General features: G+C 31.3%; 1 protein-coding gene and 1 pseudogene across 1 annotated transcript; both read left to right on the top strand.

The window, feature by feature from the left end:
- The first annotated feature begins 2,585 nt into the window (after nucleotides 1–2,585).
- On the top strand, nucleotides 2,586–3,833 carry LOC111302114 (uncharacterized protein At1g08160 pseudogene; annotated as a pseudogene).
- Nucleotides 3,834–15,135: 11,302 nt separating this feature from the next.
- Nucleotides 15,136–21,972, top strand: LOC111302457 (uncharacterized). The gene is made up of 8 exons (XM_089744774.1): nucleotides 15,136–15,282; nucleotides 15,794–16,864; nucleotides 17,722–17,840; nucleotides 19,459–20,367; nucleotides 20,453–20,762; nucleotides 20,940–21,105; nucleotides 21,414–21,519; nucleotides 21,620–21,972. The coding sequence occupies exons 2-8, from the start codon at nucleotides 16,070–16,072 to the stop codon at nucleotides 21,735–21,737; spliced, it is 2,523 nt and encodes an 840-aa protein (XP_089600900.1). The 5' UTR covers nucleotides 15,136–15,282; nucleotides 15,794–16,069; the 3' UTR covers nucleotides 21,738–21,972.
- Nucleotides 21,973–22,476: the final 504 nt, after the last annotated feature.

The following is a 22,476-nucleotide window of genomic DNA, read 5'->3' as shown; positions in this document are numbered from 1 at the left end:
AGAAAAAAATGAAAAAATGTAGAACAAAGATTGCCAAAATAGAAAACTAACTCCCGGCCAATACTTGATGACCTTTTCCAATGATCCAATTACATGACGCAAATAGAAGTGAAACCGCCAAAGGATTGAAGTTGCCCTGTGGGAGAAAACAGCCTGTCATTGAAATCTGACAGCAATTCAAAAACCCAGTTTCTCCCATCACATAAAAGTGAAGAGATAGAGAGATTATCCTCAACCGAAAAGTGCTTGCCAAAGGATTATAGTTGCCCTGTGGGGGAAACAGGCTCCTGGAGGATCAGGTAGACATATTGCAATTCAACCAACCCCATTTCTCCCCATCATATCAAATCCATACCTACTATATTTATACTCTGCCACTTCCCACCATGCTGAAAAGACCCACTAAGCCCTTGCAGTTGCCAAGTGTGTTGGTCCAGGCTTGGTGGGGGTGGCACCATGGCTAAGTGAAATGACTAGCAATCTTGAAATAGGTCATATGTCATAATCCTGTATGGCTTCTAGCTTGCTGAGGATGATATATATGTGAGGACAGCTTTAGAAAAGAAAAACAATGGTATTATTTGAATTCTGGGTTTCTTCTCCCTGTGGAGTACCAAAATGAAATGACCGCATCTTCCAAGGGATATGCGGCGACCAACTCCATTGCTCCAGATTTGGTGACCCACAACTTTAGCCCCTTTTTTGCATTATTCTTTTGCATCTTTTCCCTGCCTTACCAATAAAATAGTATATGCTTCAACTTTGAAACCCTCCCACGTGGCCAATAAATGGCCGCTTAACATGCTTTGCCTCAAAATGCTTTGCTTGGATTTGGATTTTACTTTGTCTCCATTACTTCTTTAGCTAAAGCATATACATTGGTTTTCATTGTTATTGCAAAAGGAGGGGGAAAGGGGAAGATGCCAAGCCGAAGTTCCATCCAAGTGATGGCGTAATGATTAATTTTGAAATAAAATTCAGGCATAGTGTGATATGTCGTCAAGATCACCAAAGAAGGGAATGAACAAGAAAATTGGAGTCAGAACATAGGAATATGATATACTATGAATTAAGCAATACAAAGTCACCTATCTCCTTTGTTTGATCTCAGTATGGACAATGGTGACATTTGATGAAATTTAATTGTTTAACATGGTATGCTTTTGTTTACTTACAGTAAGAATTTAGCAGTAAACATCAATAGTAGTGTGGCCTATTTCTGAAGTTCAAATCCTGACAGCTTCAAGTACCCAAAAAAAGAAGATAACAATAAACAAGTACTGGAATCAAATTCAAGAACCTGTCATGCCAAAGCAATTATAGCACAGAGTATGTAACAAGTTTCAATGCTTCATGAAATGAGTTTATACTCCTATCCATAATAAAGTTGCAGTGAGGGTGGCTTAGGAACTGCTTAGAGGTGAAGCAAGAACCATAAAGGAAAGAAAGAACTTCGATGCCGGAAAGATCACTTCAGATAGGAAAGAGAGTAAGCCAGCAGGAGGATCAAACTCTATCCCAAGAATCATAATCTTGAAAATATCAGTTTCTCAGCAGGGGAAGCATATGCTTTTGAGCTTTAGCACATATCCTTGATTGAATTAGTAATGTTCAAGCCAAGTGTGAAGCTCTTTGCTGTTCAATGCTCCTCCAAAATTGAGTTGAAACGGCAAACTGTTTTTTTCCTGATCACTTCTTTTTACTCATAATTAACTCAATAACGTAGCTGAACTAGTCTTGATTGAACCTAATCCAGCTGATCTTTTCACTTAAAGAAAAATAAGAAAAGTGAGGGTCAATGTAGCATATATATACAGTTGGCACAAGGATTTATTGGTTAAACTTTTGGTTTGAAGCAATATCTTTAAGCTTTCTAACATTTTGTTCCTCCACCAATGTCTGCCACCTGATATCAAGTGGAGCCTATGAAAAAGAAATATAGGGCTTGGTCTGAGGGAGATAACTGCAGGAAAAGCAGAAAATGAAGCAGGAGGATAGATTAGTGCAGGACAAAGAGAACGGTAAAACTACAGAAACATAGCTTTTGCCGAGTGCTTATCTGATAAATCCCATTGCTGACAAAAACATCAAGTTTCAGGACTATGACAAAGAGTTTAATTTTCCAGAAGGAATTTTGTCCTAATTTGCATAAGCAGTGGTTAATGGATTCGCTTATCTCAAAATCTCTCCAACTCCTACCTATCTCAACACCAAGAAAAGTAAGTTTTATGGTCCTAAAACCTCCAGATTTCTGGGATCCTGTCAATCTGGAAAATTTTCACCCTTTTTTAGTGCCTAATGAACTTTGCTAATTGAAGTGTCAATCTACCCAGAGCAGCATCTCAAGTGATCTAGTCGGTGAAGCTTTTAAACATCAGTAATTTGATTTATTTTTAACCTTTTTTCCCTTTTTCCTTTTGGTGGGGAAAAAATTATGATCATATACATCTCTTACAAGCAAAACCAGTTAAGACTCGCATGTTTGATATCAAATTGATACTCTCAATTGCCAATAGTCGCGTGGCCAGTTGGTAAGGTATTGGACTTTTAGCTCTAGTGATCAAAGTTCAAATCCTAACAATCTCAAGTACCAAAAAAATTGATACTCTATATCAAAAAAAGCATATTCTTCCACTTCATTGTTGCTCCAAACAAAGCAAGAGAAGATTGGGATTAGCCCTGGGGAGTAAGTTACAGCAATGAATCTTATAACGTTTGAAGCAGAAGAAAAGAACAGAACATGAATCTTTCAGATGTCTTGAGTTTCATTCAAGAAACCTTAAAGTCACTGAAAGGGAATGACAAAGAAAAAGGAAAATTATTCACTAACCTTTTGCCTGTATAAAAAGACTATATTTCACATTCTGAGTTCAGAGTTCAGATCGTAAGACTGTCCCTCAAAAATGGCTAATAATACAGCACAAGCTACACAACAACCTGCAAAACATTTTAACCTAGTAAGGTGTGTTGCCACTTGCTTGCTAGCCCTTATTGTTCTTGTTGGTCTAGCCGCGCTGATCAATTGGCTAGTCATTAGGCCAAAAAGGTTTGTTTACACGCTTGAAAATGGTTCAGTCCAAAATTTCAACCTAACAGATAACCATCTCAATGCCACCTTCGATTTTGTTCTTGGGGCATATAATCCTAATAGCAAAATCTCTGTCTACTATGATCACGCCGAGTTCACAGTGACATACGAAGATCAAACTCTCGCATTCAATACGATTGATCCCTTCTCTCAACCTCATAGGAATGTAACTCGAGTAGAATCGAAGCTTGAGGCTCTAAATTTGGCATTGTCACCATCAACATTCAAAGACCTGACGATTGAAAAATCATCAGGGGAGATTGACGTTGATGTTCATTTCATGTCAAGGATTCGGTTTAAGGTAGGTACATGGAAGTCTAACCATCATACTCTACGGATTGTTTGTTACTCAGTGACATTGCATTTTTCTTGGTACAAACATTTTGAGAAGAAACCATGTGAAGTAGAGCTTTAATTTAGAGTGATTTTCTTGAACAATGAATTTTTTTCCTTTCTTCTACGTGGCTGAATTCGTGTCCCGGTGTTGCCATTTTGCCTGTGTTTCCATCTATTCTTATTCTTTTCTCCTTTGATTAACATGGTGCGAAAATTGTTGTTCTTTTTACCTGCTAAGAGTCCATGTATTTATCAGTGTTCACTTCACCTTGCCAGTTGTACTTTTTTTTCTTATTGTAAGAAAAGAAGATAACATGACAGTTACAGCTAGATTGTAAAATCTTTATAATCTAATTCCAAACACATTTGTTTATACAAAAGAAGCTGTACTATGAGAATAGAAGAGAAATGGTAGGAGTTGGGATTTGAATGCAATCTTAGTTGATGTGGACTTTTAAGAGTTTTTACATAAAACCAACAGGATTGAGTCTTAAAGGTTCAAAAATTTAGGTTAATAGAAGTAAAGCCTTGATAATAGAACGAGAGGTCATTGGAAATTTTGGGGGGGGGGACATATCACGTATTTCGTATCTCCAAATTTCCGACTGCTGATATTGCCTGCAGAACAGGGCCTGACCTGCCTGAGATACTAAGTTGGTTTGGCCCATAACATGAATGGTCCATGCTATCATCGAGATTATCACCTTTGGCTTCTTTGTTTTGTGGTAAAAAAAACTGATCTCCAGCAGTCAAAAAGTGAGAAGATTTTAACGTTATTTTTGTTTAGGATAATATCAGAAAGAATGCATTGTTGAATTTTGGTGAAACTTCCTGGCCTCTTGATATTGGTAAGTAAACATCATTTCAATTTCATTTGTTCCAAGATTAACGTTGACGCCAAGTGAGGAAGTTCACTTGAAATTGCAGGTGATACTAATGACAATCTTCAATAGCTTACGACTATAGACCCTACATATTTATAGTACTGAAATGTTTCATTCTGCTTGATGTGTCGTTGCACCTAACCCACTAATCCTTCATTCAATGAGACGGTTTTTATCCTATGAAAATCTCATGACTCATCTGTCATTTACATGGAGTAGGTAACAGAGTTCTAATATCCATATTGACAAAGGAATGCATGCCATTGGCGCTGGCCACCACAATCTTATATATATATATATATATATATATATATATATATATATATATATAAGAAGTCATTAATTTAAAAATACAAAAAGAAATTACAAATATTAGAATTTAAATTTTAAATTTATTAAATGTAAATAATTATAAAAATTAATTGAATTAAAATTTTAATTTAAGAATCCCATGTATTTATTTATAAAAACACTCATCAAATCTGTAAATTTTAAGCTTAAAATCAAGGAAATTGATAGAGAGAGTAAGATCAAGGACTATATATATATATATATATATATATATATATGGTGTTAGTACAAAATCATTTTCATCAGTGTTTCATAATTCATTCAGAACCAACAGCAAATTTGTTTCAGACGTACAGTTCAAGGTTATTTTAAACACAATTTGATGGCCATTAATCTGTAATTAACAAAAAGTCATTGATAAGACATTGATGGCTGCAGCATCAGATGCATTCGAGTGTTTCCTAGAGAATGGCTATTTGGTTATAGTGAAAAGGCATAATTACTGATAAACTATAGAAAAGCAGCAGTGCAAGACCAGATATGCCCCCTCTTTTGACAAAAGCCTTCCCCTAAGAAAGAGGTATGCTTCATTTTTGTTGTGGTTTTGGCCCTTGAAAAGGGATGCGAGGGAATTCCTTTAGGCATAAGTTTAACAAGAGGAAATGTTAACCAAACCCCATGTTTTTTTGGGGGCCCCTAGGTTTACAACGGTGTCCTACCATTATAAAACTTGCAAGATGTGAAATTTAGTAAGGGCATGTGCCCTTAAAGCTGTCAGTTCTGATATAATCAAAACTTGAGTCAGCCTGGCTAGACCCCAAAACCCCAAAAGTTGACCATTTTCTGCATGGCATCTTGTTGAGATAAGGAAACCAGGAAACAAGGGCAAAAGTGGGAACTGAAAGACAGATAACCTAACCCGCTTAACTCATCTTTTCATCTCTTTGCCTTTGTTTTTCCCTCCTGTTCACTTTTCTGCAAAACATGAATAAATTTAGCGAGACCCTTGTTACAGCTCGAGGCCCATATCAATAATAACCAATTATACAACTACATTTTACAGCAATTTATTTAGCTCTTCGTCTCTTGTTTTTTATCCCTTCACTGTTTTCTTTCTTTTCCCTTTTCCATTTTCGTGGAAAAATAAATTGTACTCGATTAGAATGTTTAGCATTGGACATTCTTCCTTTGTTTTTTTTCATTGAACACATTCTACTTTACAGCTAGCATTTCCTATATGAAAGGGCAAAATTCCCACCCTATTCAGTTTCAATTTCATTTGATTTGGACAATGCTATCATGTCGAATTCTTTTGCAATTTTTTTTTTATACAAATAAGATCACAATTTGAAAAAAAAAAAAAAAGGATTTCAGATGTTAAAATGTTAACTTCATATTTGTTGAATGTAACTTTTAAAAAAAAACTGTATAAATTGATAAATCTAAGTAAGATATTTCCTAAAATAATTTTACAAGCATCTTTGGTTGCCTTATAAGAGTGAAAATTATCAAAATGGTATAATGTCAACATATATATATATATATGTACATTTAATTCAACGTTTAAGTTAATAAATAAAAACGATGACTTGGCATCGTTTTGAACAATTTTGTTTGGTATAATAGACAATTTAAACCAGCTCTAAAATGAAGGTTAATTTTGCAACCACACATGCCTTGTATATAATTAGCCAGCCTATTAGTAGGTAAATGCTAATATCTGTTGATTTAATAAGCCATATTGCAGATAATAAAGAAGGAAAACGTGGGAAGGACTAAGCCTTAAATCAAAATATGAGGAGATAATGGAAGGAATACAAAAAAAAAAAAAAAAAAAATCATAGATTTCATATTCGGGAGATGAGCTTTTCACGTGACTGTTAGGGGAAAGGTTGATGTTCATGTTCATGTCGATCTAGCTAGGACAGTTTTGGTTGGAAGTTGGAACAACGGGGGGAAGGAAACATCATCCTTTAGGGCATCTGAGGACCCATGCCCTCATTTTGCAAGTACATAATTTGCCATAAAGGCATGGCCTTACTTTTGGGGGCCAATGCCTCACAACCATTTTTGTTTATTTGTTCCCTTAATGGACCGGAGGGGTCATTATTGGATAATGATATGTGAAAAACAAGCCATCCATTGCATATAAAAGATGGAAAATGTTCCTTCTTTTTTTTTTGTTCCCAATTTGAAAAGGATCAGAAAAATACAAGAATAGTTGAGTTAGATGGATAAGATGGAAACCAATATTGCTTAATATATTAATTAAATAGTACTTTCAAGATTGATACATGATAAAATTGACAAGCCGACGGAAATTGTTGAATAATAGTAGTGTATTGTACTCCTTTCAAGGTGTTCCTTCCCTTTCTCAAATTCAAATGTTACTTTGAAAGATTGATGCATTGTTTTACAGCTAGCAATGAAAAAAAAGAATTTTCAATCCAATATATGGCCAATAAATAGGATAAAACAAGGTAAGCATCATTTTTGTAATTAGGGATGATTTAAAGGTTATATGATTATAATGTGTATTTTTTTTTTAAATGTCTGGTATTTGCGGGCATGAATGCAAACATCCATTATTTTGGAAACAAGCATTGATATATATATATATATATTTATATTTATATTTATATTTATATTTATATTCATATTTATATTTATATTTATATTTATATTCATATTTATGGACGATATAAAAAGGAAAGATAGGGACTACTCTAAGATTAATTACTCAATTCTAATGATTGAGAAGAAGAAACATGTGTCAATCAATTGTAAGTTCAGTGGTATTGGAATCCGCTCTAGGATTAAGATTCTCAATTTTGAATTTCATTTATAACTCAAAAGACAAAAAATAAATAAATAAATAAGGGATGAAATCTTCATTAATTTTTAGATAACAATTGGTAATCTTTTTAGGTCATGTTTGATGTATATAATAATGATAGAATAAAATATTAATCATTTTATATCATGTTTAGTTTATATTTAAAATGATAAAATTGTAAGAGAAATTAATCATTCTTTTGACATAAAATGATTCAATCCTCTAAAATTGAAAATAATTATTTTTAATTTATGGGATTGAACTTACATATCTTATTATATCTGTCATAACCTATAGATTTACAAACCTATCACTAGAAAATGAGTCACCATTAATCTTTTTTTTATAAATGTAAATGACCATCTGATTGAATCTGTCATATTTTTAAAAAAAATCTCAAACGTAACTAAGGTACTTTAACAAGTATATTCATATTTATGAAAGTAGAATTAGGTTCGAGAGTACGATTACGTATGAAAAAAGTTATAGCGGCTCCACACCCCCCACCCAAAAGATGGTAACAGCTTAATATTGTGTTATTCAAAAGCCTAAAAAACTTACCAATTAATTTAATATCTAAAATTATCCATAAATTACTCTAATATGTTAATAATAATTCAAGAATATCTTTTTATCTCAGAAGTATTCAAAGAGATTTTTTGCCAAACTTTGAAGAAGCTTCGTTATAATATTCATTTAATTTTTGTAAAAAAAAATTTATTTGTGATAATTGAAATTTTTATGAGAATCTTGATATCAAAAATCTTTTCTAAATTTTTCAATATGTTAATAAATTTAGAAAGAATTTCTCACATAGAAATTTACATGTAGATTACTATTTACAATACTCTTAACGATTTCATTATCGAAGATTTAAAATCTAACTTTGTAAAAAAACTATTTATTTTCAAAAATATCCTCCAATATATTGATAAGATTTTTTGTTAGAAATTATCCTTCAATATGTTAGTAAGATTTTATGAAAATTATTTTTTTAAAAAAAATTAATTTTTATTTAAAAATCATAAGATTTTCTAATAATTTAGTAAAACATTATCTTAAAAACCAAATTACCTTCCAATATGTTGGTAAGGCTTTACTAAAAATCATTTTTTTAAATTATTTTTTATAAAAAATTAATAAGGTTTTCAAATATGTTGGTAAAACCTTATTTTAAAAATCAAATTACCTTACAATATATTAATAAAGCTTTACTAAAAATTATTTTTTCTTAAAATTTATTTTTTATAAAAAATTAATAAGGTTTTCAAATATGTTGGTAAAATCTTATTATAAAAATCAAATTACCTTCCAATATATTGGTAAAGCTTTACTAAAAATTATTTTTTTATTGAAATTTATTTTTTATAAAAAATTAATAAGATTTTCTAATATGTTGGTAAAACTTTATTTTAAAAATCAAATTGCATTTTAATATATTGGTAAGGCTTTTGTTTTATTAAAACAATTTATTAAAAATTTGAGTATTCCAATATGTTGATAAGATTCATTTTTATTTAAAAAAATATATTTTTCTCTTTTTAAAAAGATATTTACAAATAAATGAATGATAAATAAATAACAAATAAATAAAATAATAAAAATATAGATAGAAAACAAATAAAAAAATAACTAGAGTAATAATAGTAATAATAATAATAATAATAATACTAGAAAAATGACTTGGCTAGAAGGGTTAGAAGGTATGGCTCTAGGCACAAAAATGGCTCGGGAGGTGTGGCTAAAGGGTCAGCTTGGCTACACAATTGGCTCAACTTCAACTACTAAAGGTGAGTCACAAAGCAGATCGCAGTACAAATCGAGTTAAAGTCTAGCAAAACGTACAGATCTCAGACCTTTATAATATCCAAAACAATGTTGTTTCATGCTTGTATAAAAGGTAGAAAAAAATTTTTCTCTTTAGATCTTCCCTTGCTCTCTCTCTTTTCTTTTTTTTCTCTACTTCTTTCTCTAGAATCCTTATTGAATTCTGGAAAATGATGTTGAAATCTAAATTTTTGCCAAAATAGTTTTTGAAAAAGACAAATATCATTAAAAAATTTCAATGGATTCTAGAATTTCCAAAAAATTTTCAAAGAAAAAAATGCCAAAAATTCTAATTTGATCTTTTTGAGCTTCCTGACTTCTCCAATTTGAACTAAACTAAATACTCCAACAAAATAACCTAATTCTAAATAAAACCTACTACCCAACTAATTGTTTCTTGCGTTTCCCCCATTGATTTCCCTTTATGTGTTGTTTTCTTTGATTTTTAATATGTGATTCTTCCGTACTCCAGTGAAATCGTCAAATCATCATAACGTATAGATATATAGATATATCACTAGAAAATGAGTTGTCACCAATCTTTTTTGTAATATGTGATTGGTTACCTAACTGAATTTATTCTATTTTAAAGAAAAATTTCAAGCATAACTTAAGTACTTTAAAAGGTAAATTCATGTCTATAAAATTAAAACCAGGTTTAGGAATACAGTTACATGTGTGAGAAGTTATAGCACCCCCATATCCCCACCTAAAAGATGATACTAGCTTGTTATCCAAAAGCCTCATAAACTTACAAAGTAATTTAATATAAAAAATTATCCTTAAATTACTTTAATATGTTTGTAATAATTCAAGAACATCCTCTCACCTCAAGAGTATTTAAAGAGATTATTTATCATGCTTTAAAGATGTTCCGTCATTGAATTCATTTAATTTTTGTAAAAAAAAAATTTATTTGTGATAATTGAAATTTTTATGAGAATCATGATATTGAAATTTTTTTTCAAAATTCTGTAATATGCTGGTAAATTTAGAAAGAATTTCTCATTTAAAAATTTACATAGATATTGTTATTTACAATGCTCTTATGATTCCATCATCAAAAATTTAAAATTTAACTTTTTAGAAAAACTCTTTATTTTAAAAAATATCCTCTAATATATTAGTAAGATTTTTTCTTAAAAATTATTTTATAATATGTTGGTAGAATTTTATGAAAATTAATTTTTTATAAAAATTAATTTTTATTTAAAAATCATAAGGTTTTTTAATATGATGGAGTATCTTAAAAACCAGATTGCTTTTTAATATATTGATAAGACTTTACTGAAAACTATTTTTTTCTTGAAATTTATTTTTTATAAAAAATTAATAAAGTTATCCAATATGCTGATAAAATTTTATTTTAAAAATCAAATTGCTTTTCAATATGTTGGTAAGGCTTTACTGAAAACTTTTTTTTTCTTGAAATTTATTTTTTTATAAAAAATTAATAAAATTTTTCAATATGTTGATAAAATCTTATTTTAAAAATTAAATTACCTTCTAATATGTTGGTAAAAACCTTTTGTTTTATTAAAATAATTTATTAAAAATTTGAATATTCCAATAAGTTTGTAAGATTCATTTTTATTTAAAAAAAAATTTTTTCTCTTTTTAAAAAAAGATATGTACAAATAAATGAATAATAAATAAATAACAAATAAATAAAATAATAAACTATAGATAGAAAACAAATAAATAAATAACTAAAATTAACAAAAAAATAAAATAAATAATAATAATAATACCAAAAAAATGACTCTGCTGGAAGGCTTGAGGGGTATGGCTTTAGACACAAAAATGGCTCAGGAGGTGTGGCTAAAGGATTGGCTTAGCTACACAATTGGCTCGGCTTCAGCTATTGGAGGCAAGTTGCAAAATAGATCACGCTATAGGTTGAGTCGAAGTCTAGTAAAATGCGCTAATCCCAGGCCTTTATTATGTACAAAATGGCGTCATTTCATGCTTGTATAAAAGGCAAAAAAAAAAATTTTCCTTCAAATCTTCCTCTACTCTCTCTCTTTTTTTTTTTTTTTTTGATGTTCCTTTCTTTAGAATCCTTACTGGATTTTGGAAAAAGATGTTGAAATTTGGGTTTTTGCGGGAATAGTTGTTGAAAAACACAAACGTCATTGAAAAATTTTAACGATTTCTAAAATTTTCAAAAAAATTTCGGAGAAAAAAAGCTAGAAATTCTAATTTGATCTTTTTGAGCTTCTTGACTTTTTCAATTTGAGCTAAACCGAATACTCCAACAAAATAACCTAAATCTAAATAAAACTTACTACCCAACCAATTGTTTCTAGCTTTTTCCCTACTAATTTCCCTCTCTATGTTGTTTTCTTTGATTTTTGATATGTGATTCTTCTGTACTCTTTTTTGTTGAATATGGGTTTGTATTTATAGAGTTTCAAATTATGAGAACCCTATATCAAAAAAATTTTCAATTGCCCTTTAATTCCAACTTCAAATTTTGATTTTAACTTAAACTTTATAATCTCAAAAGAAATAGTCCCAAACAAACTCAAACACACCAAACTTTCTTGATTTTTCCTTTTTAGTTTTTTTTTAATTAACAAAAAAAGCCAAATAATAGAATTAAACTCTTGATAAAATGAGATGTCTACAATATCCTTAAAAATTACATAAATAATTTAAATTATATAAATTTTAAGAAAAAATAATTTTGATCAATAAATAAAATTATCCTATCTTATCTCTTATATATATCAAATATAAAATCGGATGATATTATTTTATTTAATCATATTCATAATACCATCTTATCTTATTCTATCATAATCTTATGTACCAAACACACCTTAATGTGATATATTATATCAAAGTAAGCCTAATTTGTGGCATTTGAATGTAAAATATTTCTTTCCACCGTTCCTTCCTTGTAAAGCTCATTTCTCATCCATGTGTTTACAAGTGAAAATTAATTAATTTTCCAAGGACTTCCAAAATTGTACCAACATTAAAGTTAGACAAAGTTATTATTAGTTTAGCCTAAATTTTAGAGACAAATGATTAATCAATGAGCTTTTAACATGATGAATTATATGTAATATAAAGTGGTAAAGTTTACATGTTATTTTATATATTTTATATATAGTATTAATAAGCAAAACTATAATAAGCATAGACAATAGCTTTACACTAATTAACATGGTGGCTTTTTCTTCCAAACCAACTTTTAGTAACACACCCAATCATAAATATCATAAACCAAACCTACATGCATAAAAGAAGAGATAGCTTTAATTAATAGGCACAGTTGGACAGTTATCATCATAGGAAATTTAGTAATAATCACTTTTTTTAATTAGCAAAAAAATTATAAATATTAAGATTTGAATTTTAAATTTATAAAATATCACATTTTAAAATAAATATATAGATCAATTGAATTAAATTTTATCAACTTTAAACTAACATTCTAAGTTCAAAATTTTATCATTTGACTTTAAAATGTCCATCATTTCAAATAACTTGCCCAATTTTCACCAACTTGCCTCTAAAAGATTTATACATTAATGCTAACACCTTATCTCCCCCATTGCAACCTACCAATGATACCGTTTTCAGATACTTTTTCTTGGTAAGGTCTATTGCCAATAAATTTTTTATTGGCCATTTTTGGCAGAGTTTTGCTGTAAAAGAAAACTCTTTTATCATCTACAAATATTGTATTCAATTAATAAATTCATCTGTCTATATAGTAAATATATTTTACTAAAATCTTATCCGTTAAAACTCTACCAATGAGATTAAACCATTATCACATACTTCATTAAGGTTTATTTAAACTAAATAAATACATATAATAAATAAAAATCTTGTGTTAATATTTTAATTTGGTTTGTGAAAATTAAATTCTCCAACAATTATTATATTTACAAATGATGAAATATTAAAAAAAATTAACTTACACTAATGTAAATTTTTTTAATTTTATACTTTTAACTAACAATTGATTTCAATAAATTTAAGAGATAAGTTGATTTCAATAGATCAAAGAAATGAGATTAAATTATTTTTTTTCATTTGTCTCTCTAATTCCTTAGATTTATTGAAATCAATTATTAAAATAAATGTAAAACTTTAATGTAATTTGATCCTTCCCCTAAAAAAATTGGAAAAAGTTGCTTGCTATTCCTTAATTTGGTCAATAGATGAAAACTTCTATCAATTTATGATTATTAGTAACAATTCTTATGCTTATCAAATACTATAGATCATCGTCAAAAACCAATTTGTATGGTAACTTGTAAATGAAAAGGGAAAGAAAAAGAAAGATGTTACAACAAAAATGGAAATATAAGCAAGAAAATAATTAGTCTAACCTCGTTGATTGATTAAGCCTTTTAATGTTATTTACCATATTTTGCCTTTTCTTGTTCATCATATATTTTTGGCTAAGGTTATATCAACACGTTACTTATTAAATTTTAAACATATCTTGAGGATATTAATGATAAAAATTTAATTAGTTCATGCAAAATTAAGTTTGGATCGAATTAGCAAGATATACTAATATTTATCCTTTTAAAATTTAAGATTGTAAATGTAATTAAAGATGAACCAATATGGTTATTATTAAGATAATACTTTTTTTTTAAATGATAGGTAATTCGAATAATTCAAATAATATAATGTAAAAATTTTGTTCTTAGAAGTTTAAATATTTTTCGGATCATTTAGCACAATCACTTTTTTTTTTTCAAAAAAGATTGTAATCTGATAATAAAATAATAAATTATAAGTATTAAAATTTAAATTTTAGATATGTTAGATATCATTTGTTAAAGATAATTATAATCTAATTTAGTATTATTGTTATGGTCTAAAAAGCTCAAAAAATTATATTTAAAAATGAGATGAAAAAATGTGGTGAAAAAAATGGTTTAAAAATTTTAAATGTTTAGCATATTTGTTATAAAGAATGAGCTTTTATATATTTGTTATGAAAAAATTAAAATTTATTTATATACCAATTAAGAGAAATGAAAATTTGAATTTGAGATAAACTGAAGCTTTTAAAAGTAAATCACAAAAGATATAACTCTAAGTAATAAAAAATAATATAAAAATTAAAAAAATAAACAAAATTATTATTTTATATAAAAATGAATGACATAAAAAAATTTAAAATTACGATCTAATATGATTTTTTTATAATTTTTTATATAATTAATTTTAGAATTATAAGATATAAGAATTAATTTATTATATTAGCATATTTGATATGAAAAGTATCATAATATATTTAAATATCAAATATATATAATGAAAAAAAAATATAAACATATAAAGACAAAAAAAGAAAATTTAACCGTAAAAAATGCATTTTAACCGTAAATATACGTTAGAAGGGATTGTTAAATTTGGTTTACAAAATCAAATTATTCGATCTGCAAAGCCAACAATTTTTCTCCAATTTTACATTGAGGTTGCAAAAAATCCATTTCAACCTCTCTCGGGACTATTAAAAAAATAGCATTTTGAATTGCCGTTAACGCCGCAACAATACCGGCCACCCTCGTTCTCCCTCGCTAGTTGAAATTCCATCATTGCCCTTCCCCAACCTTTTATTTGAAATTTCAACCCCCAACAGGAAAACAAAAAGAGATGGGAAAGCAAACATAATTCCAAAATCAAGAAAAAAACGACGCGTCGTTTTCTACGCTTCCCGTTAAATCCAAGACTTGGAAACTCTCATTATCAACCCCGCAAGATAATGACATTTCCACGCGTCAATATCCTATTCGTCTTCGCTCCCTGATCTTAACACGTTAGTGTTACGGCATCCATCAACCGTAAAAAGTTGAAAACAACAAAAAGCAATTAAATAAAATAAAAATGACGTGTTCCTTTTTTTCATTTATTATTCATGAAATCTCCTCCTCCCTCTCTCTTCTTCTATTTCTCTATTGGGTTCTTTCCCTTCACATTTTCTCTTTCTTTAGGTTTCGTTTTCTTTACTTCAAAATCAAAGAGCTCAAGCTTCTCCGGTACGTTTTTTTTTTTTTTCCTCTGATTCTTCGCTCTTCAAACGGTGCCGTTTTTGTCTTTTGTTGTTGTTTCGATCTTCGTTTTTTCTTTAAAAGTGAATTCGTTGATGTTGTTCGTTTTTCTTGTTACGTTGCTGAGAAATGTGAGTAAAAGAACAGAAAATTTAATTTGAATTTCTGAGAATTTGTAATAGGTTTTTTTTTTTTTTCATTTTTTGGATTATTTTTTGCAAGAGACTGAAAATTTTGAGATTTAGAATTTTTGTTATCTTTCTACATTTTCTCAGCATCCAAACAAGGGATTAATCCAATAAATTAATTTAGATTACTGATTTTAGGCGAGTTTGGTGGAGGTTGTTGTAAGTAGGTTCTAGATTTCTTTAATTCTATGTTTCTTCCTCATTTTGTCAACGGTGAAACATGACATTGAGGAAATTAATTTTCAAGAGTATTACAATTTATTTTTGAAAATAAATTAGAAAAAAACTGAGATTCTTAGTCGTTGCTGCAGAGTTTTCGAAGATTGGATGATTTAGTACGTCTTTTATTACCGTCCTCCTGTGTGTTTGCTCTGAGATTGATAGTGATGATGATGGTGATCGTGATGGCAATGCGAATGCTGATAAATGATGATGAAAAGGAGATTTACTAGTTTTAGGTGTTGATTGATTTTTTGAAAAGGGGTTGTCTGCTACAGTGTATTTTTGTTTTTGTAAATAAATGCAGTTTTTCATGCATTTGAAGCAGATGGGTTGAAGGGGCTTGATAGTTTAGATTTTGGAGTAATATGGCTATTGCTGGTCTACACAATGTTTCTGTGCTTGAAAAATCTTTCCTAAGGGAGTCTCAGTCTCAAGCATCAAGAAGGCGGGAAAATGGTAGCTCCCGGGCATCCTCACTCCTGCAGATGTGGCGGGAGCTTGAGGATGAGCATGTGGTGAGTCATCCTCAAGAGAGAGCTAGTGAAAGAATGCTGCAACAAAGGAGTGATGACCTCTTGATGACTGATCTATCTGATAGCCAAAACAGTGAACATAGTGGTGTTTCAGAGGATGTGAGTGTGAGTGAGAATGAGTTCAGACAATGGTTCCCAGATCGATTTGGGTCGCAGAATGGGAATGAGAATTGCGAACATTCGTCTGATTTAGGGGAAGTTGAAAGGGAAAGGGTAAGGCAAATTTTTCGGGAGTGGATGAACAGTGGTGGCAGGGAATGTACATCTAATGTTTCCCGTAGAAACAACAATTCAAGGGCCCAGTGGCTTGGTGAAACTGAGCAGGAGAGGGTCAGAATTATAAGGGAATGGGTGCAAATGAATAGCCAGCAGAGAGGTGCTTGTGTTGACAGTAGAGAAGAGCAAGCTGCTGATGTTGGTGGTCAAATTGAACGAGTTCTTGATGGATTGGTGGTTAACCAGATTGAAGGCCAAACTGAGCATGTGCGTAGGGGAATTCGTAAATTATGTGGCCGACAGGCCCTGCTTGATATGCTTAAAAAGGCTGAGAGAGAAAGGCAAACAGAGCTTCAGGGGTTGTTGGAGCATCGGGCTGTATCAAATTTTGCCCATCGCAACCGCATTCAGGTAGATGCATGAAAAGTCTTTCCATTTTTCTTTGGTGGCTATTGTCTTTATTTGGTCACATGTTGTGCATGTTCTTTGAAAATGTCAAACAAAAAGAAAGACAAGAACAAAAAACTACATTTAAGGTAGATGATAATTTGGTAGTTTTGGTGTTATAGATTCTCATGGGTAATTGAGATACTTTTTGCATAATTTTGAGAGCTATTGGACTGGTCTCAAGCATAAAGATATACTGTACATGAAATGGGACTATTAGTTGCAGCAATTGTCTAATGTGGCTTAAAAGTCATTTTGTAAGTGTAATACATGCTCTAACAATTGCGTTAGATGTGTAATTATTGATTTATACTTTCCCATTAAAATTCTTGAAAATAACTTTTAAGAGAACAAGAGAAAGTCCATATATCATACTAACGGGGGTGGATTTTGAATGAAGAAAGAATACTAAAATTTTGAACCAAGAGCTGAATTCTGATTTTTGTATGTCTTATCTACTCGCCTAATGCTATAGTTGTTGATGTTTGCTGTTGGTAGCTTGTAGCTTGTTCTGGAAATTAAATGATTCATAGATTATAACTGTGAAGAGCAATTAGGCTACCTATTAATTGTTGTCATTGGCTACCAAAGACTGTCATAAATTTTAAAAATGTTTATGGATCTTCTATATGTGTCGTTCTTTTAAGGCAACTGTCATTTAGCTTAGCTTGGCACTGGTAGCTTTAAATCAAGTGGCTTTTCTTAGTGTTAATTGTTAACCTTTTGGGTGTCTTACTATCTTGATTTTTACATACCAAACATGGGCTGTGTTTTTTGGCATTAATTTATTTCCATATGTCTTCCTTGTTTTCTTTTTGCAGTCATTATTGAGAGGTAGATTCTTGAGAAATGACCGAATGGCTGAAGGGGACAGATCTACCTCCATTGCGGCCAGTGAATTAGGCTTATTAAGACAAAAACAGACTGTATCTGGTCTAAGGTAATTCATTCTTTATTTCATATAAATATCAAAGAATTTTTTATTCAACAAAGTTCATCTTATGCTATATTCTGAGACAATTCCACTCTTTTTGCTTCCTGTGTTTTCTTTAAGCATCTTTTATTATACAGAACTTGATTTAAGCAAAACTTTAAGCAATGGGAGCTTGTATTTTTTTTAGTAAATTGTACTGTCAGTTTGTCCAGCAGAGCAGCATATGCAGTTTCTGTCTTATTACATCCATATTCACCTCACTCTTCATAAAAACTCAAAGCTGCATTCAGATTCTTGAATTTAAAACAAGGGATTTAGATCTCAAATTTAGTTTGGACATTTTCAGTGAAGATTAAAAAATAATGCCTCTTCATGTAATCACCCTGAAGAGGTGGCATCTAGTAGGTCTGGAGTTCAAATCCCAACACCTGTAACCCCTTCCTCTATTCCTAGGCTATGGCCTCCTATGTACCAAAAAAATGATGCCTCTTCAATGATTTAACTCAAATAACTGATCAATATTCTGGCTTGCAGGAAAGAAACTTTCTGGTGACATTGAAGTCATGGATATTAGTAATACTATCTGTGAATTTATTGAGCAATATGATAAAGAGGTTGAGATTGTAATTGTTGTGCTTTGCACATGTCTTCAGTCTATTATTCAAGTTCTTACATGAGACCTGATGATTGTAGTATGTTAAGATATGAAGCATTCGTCTGGCTGCTTGACTGTGACCTGGAGATCATGGTTTTAACTTTCAAGTCATGAAAACAGCCTCCTCTAGAGCAGGGTAATGCCACCCACATCTCTCATCCCCTCCCCAGACCTTGCACTGCCAGAGCCTTGTGTACTAGGCTTCCTGTTTTCAAACACTTCATTGACATAGCAAAACGCTAGGTGAAGATGCAATAATTTTGTAGTGCCTGTGCATTTCAACTATCATGTCTTAATATGTAGTGCCAGGATGTAGTTCCATGTTTCTTGCTGTGATATCTGTTTAATTTCCAAATCCCTTTTTTACCTTTTTGCGAGTGGTCGGTTGTTTGTTCTGAACCTAGGACCTTTTATACTATTATTTTGCAGTAGAGCTTATGCAGGTAACCTAGAGTTCAGTCCGTCCAGCAAGTCTCCAAATTTCAGGGAACTGGGAACTTGAAAAATCTTTGGAGCACATAAACACTTTTCATTTCAATTTAACTATTATTTTGAGTAGTTGAGTGAATGTTGCATAATTTACATGGCATGGGACAGGTCCCTCATAAATGATAAAATGACAAGGTCGAATTGTAGATTGCACATTATATAGGTGTTTTTGGCCAATCATTTTATTGATTGTTGCGCTGAGTATTGCCCTTCTATTTAGTTATCATGGGTTACTACTAATACGAGGATGTTATGCCAATGAGAGGGTAAACTGCTAAAATAGAATATTTTGCTTGTCTTTTTCTGAAATTGCTTGACTAATTTTGTTTGGAGGATTTCTTGGATACTTGATTAGTTGAAGTTACAAGCATGGTCAGGGTTGAATTAGATAATAAGTTTCTAATTCCTTATCCATTTTATTTTATGATGTCATTTTCACCTTTTGCTACTAACATTTTGCAAACTGTGCCTTTGTATCAGGGGTGGGTTTTTCTCCAGACTGGATAGTTCTGGTTGTGGTCCTGCAAGCAGTAACCGTTCTGATACATCATCTAACGCTGACACTAATGGTAATAAAAATGAACAAAACCAAGTAAATAATTCACATCAAGTCATAGACGGATTAAATGACCAATCTGAACATGAGAACGAGGAAACTGATAACCCATGGTTTTTGGATGGTAGAACTGATTTAGAGGGTGATGTTTTTGACAATGTAAGTTGGCAAGAAACTTCTGCTCGTGTAGAAGAGTGGCAGGAACAAGTTTCTGAGAGTGTGGTTAGAGACTGGCAGTGGTCTGTCAGTGTTGAGTCTAATGAAAGCAGAGATGTTATTGGACAAGTCTTGGATGGGGACTGGCTAGAAAATCTTGCTAATGAGTCATCGCTTGAAACTTTGCAGAATGAAGCTGGAGAAAATAGTCATCTACAAGAATCTGGTGAAGCATCTTATGAACATTCTCCCCAGGATGGTGAGAGAAACGGAGCCAATGGGCTAATGAGTGACATGGAAAATTTGGAAAGGAATCCAGTTGAATATATTGATGGGCAAGAATCTGCTTCTCAAGTTGAACAGTTACATGAAGAAGTTCAGGAAAATGCAGAAGCAGACAGGCAGGAAGCTAGTATTGAGTATAATGAATTGATGGATGTTACTGAAGAAGCCTCTGACATGCACCATGAGGAAGGTGGGAATGGAGATGGAGGTTATGATCATCTGCAAGAAGCCATTGACGTGCGAAATGAGGATGTTGGCTTGCATGAAACCACACGGAATTGGTTGGAAGGGTTTTCTAATCAAGAACCTGCAACGATTGGAAGAACAGACACCTTTTATTTTCCTGATAATGATAATGTATACAGTACAGAACTAAGGGAGCTCTTAAGCAGGTGAAAATTCTATAACTGTTGGCTTTATGAAATTGGATTTTTTAATTCAGTATTTTTCTAATCTAAATTACTTTTAATTTTGTAGGAGAAGTGTGTCCACTCTTCTTCATAGTGGTTTCCGTGAGAGTCTTGACCAGTTGATACAATCATACGTGGATAGGCAAAATCATGCTTCTACTGAATGGGAGCAACATGAAACATCTACTACTCCTGCATCACTAGAACAAGATCTGGAACAGCAAAGCAGGGATCAGAATGAGGGTCACGGGGATGCTATTGAGAATCCTCCACTTGCTCTTCCTTCACCCAGGATGCCACTTACACAACCGTTCTGGGACCAGGATTCACACCATTATAATTGGGCGCAGCAAGATGTGCATCAGCGCTTTGGCATTGTATGTCCATTTCTTTGTCTTTCTTGCAATTTAGTTCTTTTCTCAATTATCTTTCAAAAATTTGATTAATCTACCATCCTATTCTTTTAATCGATACTTCTGATAATAATCCAATCTTTTTGCCTACTCTTCGTTTGGTCTCCATTTTAATTGAGTTGTGCTTCTAATTTGGTGTAGGAATGGGAGATCATTAATGATTTGAGGATTGACATGGCTAGGCTACAGCAAAGGATGAATAGCATGCAGAGGATGCTGGAGGCTTGCATGGATATGCAACTTGAGCTACAGCGGTCAATACGACAAGAAGTTTCTGCTGCCCTGAACCGTTCAGCTAGTTCGCAAGGTTTGTTTCTTCTTTCCTAGCATATCTGCGTACTTGTGTAATAGTTCCTTCAGGATTATTCTGGGAAAGTGAATCCCTAATCTTCTCTCTCAAGTGGCTCCCATTTCTCTTGATTACCGGCATTTAACCTTGAAAGGCTCCAATTTTTTGATTACTCACAAGGGATTGGGAGGAAGAAAAACTCTAGCATTGACAATAAATAAACTGCTGGTTTTCATGTTGTAACAATATTCGTACTATATTGAAGCTGAAATATTTTCATGCTGAGGTTTGTTCGTTATTCTTTCTTATTCTTTTTGTTTGTTCAGGGATGATTGATGACAGCTTGCCCAAGGATGCATCCAACTGGGATAATGTCAGGAAAGGAATCTGTTGTATATGCTGTGAAGGCAATATCGATTCATTACTATACAGGTAAGTCTCATCAAAGATTATCCACCATTTTCATATATATATATATATATATATATTTAAGGCCTTTTTTCATTTCTGTATCTGCCGTATTGTTACACAGATGTGGGCACATGTGCACCTGCTCAAAATGTGCCAATGAGTTGGTTCAAGGTGGAGGAAAGTGCCCAATGTGTCGGGCACCAGTACTGGAGGTCATCCGTGCTTACTCAATCCTTTAATATGAATAGTATTTATATAATAATAAAAGAACAAAATATAATAGAAAAAATCTGGAGTAACAATTCTAGAATCTTTCGTCAGTTTTTTGCTCCTGGATCACTCCAAGTATCTCATTTTCCTTTTCCTTTCCTCTTTTTTCCCTCTCCTTGGGCCCTTAGCCGTGATGTGATATACAGTACATAAATTGAGTGTACGATTGAAACAGAAAATGTCATCTTTTTTAATTCACTATTATATCGTTAGTCCGTGATTTGAAATTTATTGGATAATTTTAAATATGATATATGATAAAATAAAATAAAATAAATATAATATTATTTAAAATAATAATAATAATAATAATATTTAAATATAATAAAATAAAAAATTATATTTTATATTTTTATATCAATATAAATTATAATATATAAGTTTTATATAAAATTTAATATTTTATATGATTAAATCGTGATATTTAATTGGGAGTGTAAATTTTAATTTTAATTTCGTCCGATAGGACTCAGATATAAGCGAAGAAAGGCGACTGTTGCAAGTTCAAAACATCACTCAAACGTAGGTCGGACTTTTGGCCCAAAATAATAATTAGATGCCACCGTGCATCAAGTCTTTTTCATGCGCCATCGGTTTCAATCAGTGTCATAAGGTGCCGCCACTTGTGGTTTCCTGAGTCTTCCGTTGTAATGCAAACTCACTTTCTCCAGCTTCGTGTATGGCTAAAGAAAGGTACTTCTCGACAAA

Source organism: Durio zibethinus, chromosome 15 (assembly GCF_047325235.1).
Source record: "Durio zibethinus cultivar Kanyao isolate XHJ-2024 chromosome 15, ASM4732523v1, whole genome shotgun sequence".
Classification (NCBI taxonomy): Eukaryota; Viridiplantae; Streptophyta; class Magnoliopsida; order Malvales; family Malvaceae; genus Durio; species Durio zibethinus.
This window is presented reverse-complemented; position numbering and strand designations above follow the sequence as displayed.

Excerpts from the sequence above, each read along its gene's own strand:
- LOC111302457 (XM_089744774.1), top strand. The coding sequence starts at position 16,070 with ATGGCTATTGCTGGTCTACACAATGTTTCTGTGCTTGAAAAATCTTTC. Across the intron at positions 16,865-17,721 it reads CCCATCGCAACCGCATTCAG|TCATTATTGAGAGGTAGATT; the intron begins GTAGATGCATGA and ends TTCTTTTTGCAG. Across the intron at positions 20,763-20,939 it reads TGCATCAGCGCTTTGGCATT|GAATGGGAGATCATTAATGA; the intron begins GTATGTCCATTT and ends AATTTGGTGTAG.